Source organism: Mustela putorius, unplaced genomic scaffold (assembly GCF_011764305.1).
Source record: "Mustela putorius furo isolate JIRA1106 unplaced genomic scaffold, ASM1176430v1.1 tig00000145_pilon_pilon_pilon, whole genome shotgun sequence".
Lineage (NCBI taxonomy): Eukaryota > Metazoa > Chordata > Mammalia > Carnivora > Mustelidae > Mustela > Mustela putorius.
The window spans coordinates 20,867,916-20,875,651 of record NW_025421294.1 but is presented as its reverse complement, the minus strand read 5'-3'; the positions used below and the strand labels follow the sequence as shown (position 1 = coordinate 20,875,651).

General features: G+C 43.2%; 1 protein-coding gene across 1 annotated transcript; it reads left to right on the top strand.

The window, feature by feature from the left end:
• The first annotated feature begins 3,827 nt into the window (after positions 1 to 3,827).
• Positions 3,828 to 7,736, top strand: LOC123390771 (protocadherin alpha-11-like). Its single transcript, XM_045075390.1, is given in 3 exon segments — positions 3,828 to 5,944; positions 5,947 to 6,072; positions 6,074 to 7,736. Coding segments are annotated over 3 exon segments (2,448 nt in total). The 5' UTR covers positions 3,828 to 4,174; the 3' UTR covers positions 6,626 to 7,736.

Here is a 7,736-nt window from a genome sequence, read left to right as displayed (position 1 = left end):
ATGAAAATCTTTGAATGTGTGTGGGTATTTGAGAATTCAGTCTTCTTCAGTTTTATTGTTGTCTGTGAGATTTGTGCTGACTGAACAAATGATCTGTGATCATATAAGTGTGTATACTTCAATGAGCCATGAGAGCAAAGAGTGAACATCAATGAGTATATCCTATAATTTTGTTAATATGGTGTTGGGTAGTATTTTTAATCTATTGTTTTTGAAGACTCTCCTGAGTTTCCAAGAATGGTTTCAAGATTTGTTTCTCTGGGATGCCTGTGTGGCTCAGTTGGTTAAGCAGCTGCCTTCGGCTCAGGTCATGATCCCAGCGTCCTGGGATCGAGTCCCATATCGGGCTCCTTGCTTGGCAGCGAGCCTGCCTCTCCCTCTGCCTCTGCCTGCCATTCTGTCTGCCTGTGCTCGCTCGCTCTCCCTCTCTCTCTCTCTGATAAATAAATAAAATCTTTTAAAAAAAAGATTTGTTTCTCTGTTATGTTTTCAATAAAATATTACTAGACCTGTTATGCTGTATTAGTGAATGATGAGGACTAATAGAATATTAAACCATGTACTCTAATACATGACTAGCAGGAAATACAGTAGAAACTTAAGACTGGTGGAAGCTGGGTGCCACTCAGTCATTAAGCATCTGCCTTCAGCTCAGGTCATGATCCTAGGGTCCTGGGATCAAGCCCCATATAGGACTCCCACCTGGGTGAGAAGCCACTTCTCCCTCTTCCACTCACCCTGTTCATGTTCCCCATCCCGCTGTGTGTCTCTCTCTGTCAAATAATTAGACAAAATATTAAAAGAAAAATAAATTTAAGACTAAACAGATTGGGATGCCTGGGTGGCTGAGTCAGTTACGCATCTGACTCTTGGTTTCCTCTGGGATCGTTATCCCATGGGATTCAATCCCTCATGGTCCCCTCATGGAGACCCTGGTGTGGAGCCCCAGCTTGGGCTTCATGTTCATTGGGGAGTCTGCTTGAGATTGTCTGCCTCTGCCCCTCCCCCTATATGCTTTCTTTCTCTCTCTAAAATAAATAAATAAATCTTAAAGAAAGGTTTGGGTTAGTAAAACTCTGGCACAAAGTTCTTCAGTTTTTCAATCGATTTTACAAAATCAGTGTTAATAACAATATTGATGTGAACTTCTTGGCATTAGCTTATTATCAGATCTCAAGCTTATCCCTAAAGATGAGTTCAAAGATAGCATAATCTCTTTTGTATGAATTAGTTGAGATGGTGCTATCTGAAATATCACAGCTAAAATGCAAAAGATGGGTCATTGCTTCATACAATAATCAAACTCTATTATGACTTGGTGTTCATCCAGGGTCTTTTCATATACTAAAAAATACCATATTACTGGAAAGTAATTGCTAAATTAACATCTGGTTTTAGTTCAGACATGTAATATTATCTACTTGGGTATACTTTCTGTTGTTCATCTCTCTGTTTACCTTTGAGGATTCCATATTGTATGTACTATCTCAATCCCCAAAGTCCATAATGAAGAGGTTGGAGATCTCTTGCTTCCTTTTTCTCTAAGATAAATCTAACAGTCTTCTGATAGTATGTTAAGTCTACTGTTAATGTAGTCTGATGTTATATTTTGATTAGAGGCCCTTATAACTGATTGTTTCAGGGATGCATAAGATAATTTTGTGTTGTAAAATGTGACAAGTATGCTTGCTTTATTAGTTTTTTTAAGAAAGATTTTTCTATTTACTAAGAGTGCTAGCAGGATGACAATATGGGGAAAAGAATAAATTCGAGGGATGCCTGGGTGACTCAGTGGGTTAAGCCACTGCCTTTGGCTCGGGTCATGATTCAAGTGTCCTGGGATGGAGTCCCACATTGGGCTCCTTGCTATGCAGGGAGTCTGCTTCTCCCCCTGCCTCTGCCTGCTACTCTGTCTGCCTGTGCTCACTCTCTCTCTCTCTTTCTGACAAATAAATAAATAAAATCTTTTTTTAAAAAAGAATAAAGTTGAAAAAAGAAACAAAATCTGAAATTAGCAATAGTGTCTGTGTGCATTCAAGACAAGGAAAAATACTAAAATGCAAACAAATATACTAGTAATTTTTTCTTGTGCCATTTCAATATTTTTAAAGTGGGGAGGAATCATCAATCATACAACAAAATATTCAAACTAGAGTGATATTTACTCTAAATCACTTTCTACTTTTAACTTCCATTGGATTCTCTTTTGACACCATTAAATCCAATGCTACATAAAAAGACAAAGACACATAACTGAGTTACATCTTCAGGCAATGATAACTCATATCAACAATACTTATGTTCTACTTGGTATTTTATGAAACTGAATTTACACAAACATTAAAATCACTTGGAATTTGGTTGAATTGTTTGATCATTTTAAGTGTGTGTGTGTGTGTGTGTGTGTGTGTTTAGCACAGTAATACATATTTAGAGGAGGTCTAATTAAAAATCCTTTCCCTTGTTTTGGATGAACTTATGATCTCAAACCCAGAATTCCTTCGACAAGAAACAGGTCATTCAGCAATTTATTGAGTGCCCACTGTGTGCTGGGAACTTTGCTATGTGCTAGCCTACCTCATGTCACACCCACAATGCTACAACAGCTCCCTGCTGTTCTCCTGGGTTCTAGTCTTATTCCCTTCAGTCCACCTTGCATACCTCACCAGTCTCAGCTCTCTTAAGTCTTTTTTTTTTAAGACTTTATTTATTTATTTGACAGACAGAGATCACAAGTAGGCAGAGAGGCAGGCAGAGAGAGGGGGAAGCAGGTTCCCTGCTGAGCAGAGAGTTCCCTGGGATCATGACCTGAGCCCAAGACAGAGGCTTTAACCCACTAAGCCACCCAGGCACCCCAGCTCTCTTAAATCTTACCTTACTCTTTTGGTCCAGCACATCCATTGGCTCCCCAATACCCCCAAGGTCAAGTCCAGTTCTTTAATCTGATGGTTAAGTCTTCCATGCTCAGGCTATGCCCTCTCTAACAGAATTTCCCATCAACTGTATTGTCTCTTTGGTCCTCTCCTGTGCCTGGCACTCAGAGGTGCTATTTAATAAGCACTTGTTAAGAGATAGGGAAAAAAAGCCAGCTATTTTCATGAATATATCCTGACAGATAAACAAAAACCAATGTAAGTGACTTGGAAATACCAGTATGACCCACAGATTTTCATGGTGACTTTTATTTATTTCGCTGAATTACAAAAAAAATTATTTTATAATTGAAAGACATCTTCTTCCATATCATTGACACCATCACATAAAGTGTCACTTGATACCTCATGTTATACAGTTAGCAAAGTAACCTCCCTAATAAATCATGTATGTCAAATATAAATTTCATCTATATAAATAAATTTTTCCATTGTGAATTCTGTTTTATACACTAAATTTGAAAACATATTTTTGTTTTTCAATGGATATAAGATTGCTTGCAACAAAATGCAATTAAATGTAAATAACAAAAAAGAATTGCAACTAAAGAAAATAGGTATGAATAGAAGGCGCAAGTGCACAGAGATGAGAACACAACATACAGAAATTAAAGACTAAAGAGTTGTTACTAATACCTCAAGTTTGTCTTTGAGTTTCCTAGCAGCCAAAATAACAAAAAGAGATTAGAAGTAAAACGATTCAAATTTGATAATATTCTAATATGAGAAACAATATCTTTAGGAAATGTTTAACCATAGTTTTTCATAAGGCTACCTGTAGAACTAAACTTAGTGTGTATTATGTAGCTAAGTAAAACCACAATTATATAACTCTACTTTTTGTTAAGAAAAAAATATCATTTTCCACATACCATCACTTTCAATGGGACTTATACTACGAATGTTACCTCAATAGGCACTTTGGAAATATTATTTTGAGGATAAAGATGAAGCACATCAAGTGAATTATATTTTTCTCTTGAAAATTCTAGTGTACGATATAGTGCACAGTACTCACAATTCAGGCGCAAGGTGTCGCTCTTTACTTGGTTGAAATAGCTGTTTCAAGGGTTGTTCTGAACTGCTAGGAACGCCCCACACACACACAAAAAAACGACTCCATCATGCCGAACGCTACTGTTAAAGGATACTTTGAAACTTCTCAAAAATTCAGCTAGATTTTTAATCCCAAACCGGAGTCTCTGCTGCTGTAAGTTTAAAGAACCTTATTTTGGAAGTTAATGTCGTATGCGATGTTCGGCTCTCAAAGAAGGGGATTGGGCACTCAGCGTCTGCTGCTGTCGCTTCTCCTCCTTTCAGTCTGGGAGGCCGGCAGTGGCCAGGTCCACTACTCGGTCCTGGAGGAGGCCAAACACGGCACCTTCGTGGGCCGCATCGCTCAGGATTTGGGGCTGGAGCTGGCGGCGCTGGTGCCGCGCCTTTTCCGAGTGGCGTCCAAGGGTCACGGGGATCTTCTGGAGGTAAATCTACAGAATGGCATTTTGTTTGTGAATTCTCGGATCGACCGGGAGGAGCTGTGCGGGCGGAGCACAGAGTGTAGCATCCACCTGGAGGTGATCGTGGACAGGCCGCTGCAGGTTTTCCATGTGGAGGTGGAGGTGAAGGATATTAATGACAACCCACCGGTCTTCTCTCTCAAAGAACAAAAGCTGCTGATTTCTGAATCTAAGCAACCCGGCTCTCATTTTCCTCTAGAGGGAGCTTCCGATGCGGATATAGGAGAGAATGCTCTATTGACTTACAGACTAAGTCAAAATGAGTATTTTTCTTTAGAAGTACCAACACATAGTAAGCAGACTAAAAGACTGTCGCTTACATTAAAACAATATCTGGATCGAGAGAAAACTCCAGAACTTAATTTGCTATTGACAGCTGCAGACGGGGGGAAACCAGAGCTCACTGGCACCGTTCAGCTTTTCATCCAAGTCTTGGATATTAACGACAATGATCCGGAATTTGAGCAATCAGAATACAAGGTGAGATTGATGGAAAACGCTGCTAAAGAAACATTTGTGATAAAGCTAAACGCCACAGATCGAGACGAAGGAGTCAATGGGGAGATAGCCTACTCTTTGATGTCAGTGAAGCCCAAAGGAAAACTCTTGTTTATACTAGATGAAAATAACGGAGAATTGAGGGTCAATGGAACTTTAGATTATGAGGAAAACAAGTTTTATGAAATTGAAGTACAGGCCACAGATAAAGGGAATCCCCCAATGGCAGGTCACTGTACAGTCTGGGTAGAAATATTAGACGCCAATGATAATGCCCCTGAAGTCACCGTGACTTCCCTGTCTCTCCCAGTACGAGAGGACACTCACCCTAGTACTGTCATTGCGCTGATCAGTGTATCTGACCGTGACTCTGGTGCCAACGGGCAGGTGATCTGTTCTCTAACGCCAAACGTCCCTTTCAAGCTCATGTCCACGTTCAAAAATTACTATTCATTGGTGCTGGATGGCGCTTTGGACCGCGAGAGCGTGTCGAGCTATGCTCTAGTAGTGATCGCACGGGACGAGGGATCGCCTCCGCTCTCCGCCACCGCCAGCGTGCCCGTGGAAGTGGCGGACGTGAACGACAACGCGCCGGCGTTCGCGCAGCCCGAGTACACGGTGTTCGTGAAGGAGAACAACCCGCCCGGCTGCCACATCTTCACGGTGTCGGCGCGGGACGCGGACGCGCAGGAGAACGCGCGGGTGTCCTACTCGCTGGTGGAGCGGCGCGTGGGCGAGCGCGCGCTGTCGAGCTACGTGTCGGTGCACGCGGAGAGCGGCAAGGTGTACGCGCTGCAGCCGCTGGACCACGAGGAGCTGGAGCTGCTGCAGTTCCAAGTGAGCGCGCGCGACGCGGGGGTGCCGCCGCTGGGCAGCAACGTGACGCTGCAGGTGTTCGTGCTGGACGAGAACGACAACGCGCCGGCGCTGCTGCCGCGGCCCGGCGCGGGCGGCGGGGGCGGCGCGCTGAGCGAGCTGGTGTCGCGGTCGGTGGGCGCGCGGGCCACGTGGTGGCGAAGGTGCGCGCGGTGGACGCGGATTCCGGCTACAACGCGTGGCTGTCGTTCGAGCTGCAGCCGGCGGCGGGGGGCGCGCGCAGCCCGTTCCGCGTGGCGCTGTACACGGGGCGAGATCAGCACGACGCGCCCCCTGGACGAGGCGGACCCGCCGCGCCAGCGCCTGCTGGTGCTGGTCAAGGACCACGGCGAGCCGGCGCTGACGGCCACGGCCACCGTGCTGCTGTCGCTGGTGGAGAGCGGCCAGGCGCCAAAGGCGTCGTCGCGGGTGTTGGCGGGCGCCGCTGGCGCCGAGACGGCGCTGGTGGACGTCAACGTGTACCTGATCGTCGCCATCTGCGCGGTGTCCAGCCTGCTGGTGCTCACGCTGCTGCTGTACACGGCGCTGCGGTGCTCGGCTCCGCCCAGGGAGGGCGCGTGCGGGCCTGGGAAGCCCACGCTCGTGTGCTCCAGCGCGGTGGGGAGCTGGTCGTACTCGCAGCAGAGGCGGCAGAGGGTGTGCTCTGGGGAGGGCGCTCCCAAGACCGACCTCATGGCCTTCAGTCCCAGTCTTCCACCTGGTCTGGATAAAGAAGTTGGAGAGGAAAGGCAGGAGGCAGGATCAAATCACCTTGGGCAGGTGAGTTCTATAGATTTCCTCTTATTTTGTAGTCTGTGTTAAATTTTTAAAAATCCACTTCATTTCACAGAAAAACGTAATGAATATTCTGTATTTTGAGTATTAACGTTTTAGACGACTGTAAATGTTTTAGAAAACAATTTCTGTTAGTCAAATGCCAACTGATAAAAATCTACTTTTAATTATGCGATACCAGGTTTTTTAGCCAATAAATGCCCCATGTCTCCAAATGTTTTGGTAGAAAATGGTAAAGGAAGATGCAAAAATGACTCTCCTGTCAGCACTTTATTAGATATAATGTATAATTTTCAGTTATGTACTTGGACCACTTATTTCATCTCTAAACCTCGTTACTCTAGATAATTCCTGTGGCTATTTACATTTGCTTGTCCTCTTTGTCTTTTAACACTACCTTATGCTTTAACATTTTCACATTATTAGATAGCTTGACTTTTCTCACTTCCAGCTTGTATCAAAGATTGAACACTCTTTTCTTTAAGTCTGAAAACATTTACCTTTTTCTGTAGAGTTAAACATGGGTCATACATTTGTTTTCCATTAAATAATCTTTAGTTTTGCCTCAATTGATAAGATAAAACCTGTTTTCATATTATTTGCAGTTAAAAATTCAGTCTTGCAGTATTGTTTGGTGGTTTCATTGAAATAATGGAACTTAAAAGTTCTGCCGATTAATTTTATCGCATGTAATGGGTACAGATTTATCGACAACATAGTCAAACAGAGCTCCCAGATTTATGCTTACAAAGTTTACTAGGCAAATAAAGTTATTCATATCACTCCACCACATCTTGGAACTTTCTGAAGAGATGCATCTAGAAGATGCATTTAGAAGACATGCATTATAATATGTGCAATATATGCTGGTTGACAGTCTGACCCAAATTTTGTGGATTCATCTAGAAAGGAAAATGTTAAGTCTATTAAAGTGAAATGTAGGTTATCATTTTCGCTTATCTGGCAATTTAAATTTCCTGTCTTTAAATGCTTTATCTCCGATGTTTGTGAAATTTTCTTTTAATGTGCTATAATCTTTTCTGATGATTCTAACCAAAGATCATTTACCTTAGGTCATTCTTCTAATTCAGTGATCCCTAGCTATATGTAGAGTGGTAGAGTAACAGATTTCTTTGAG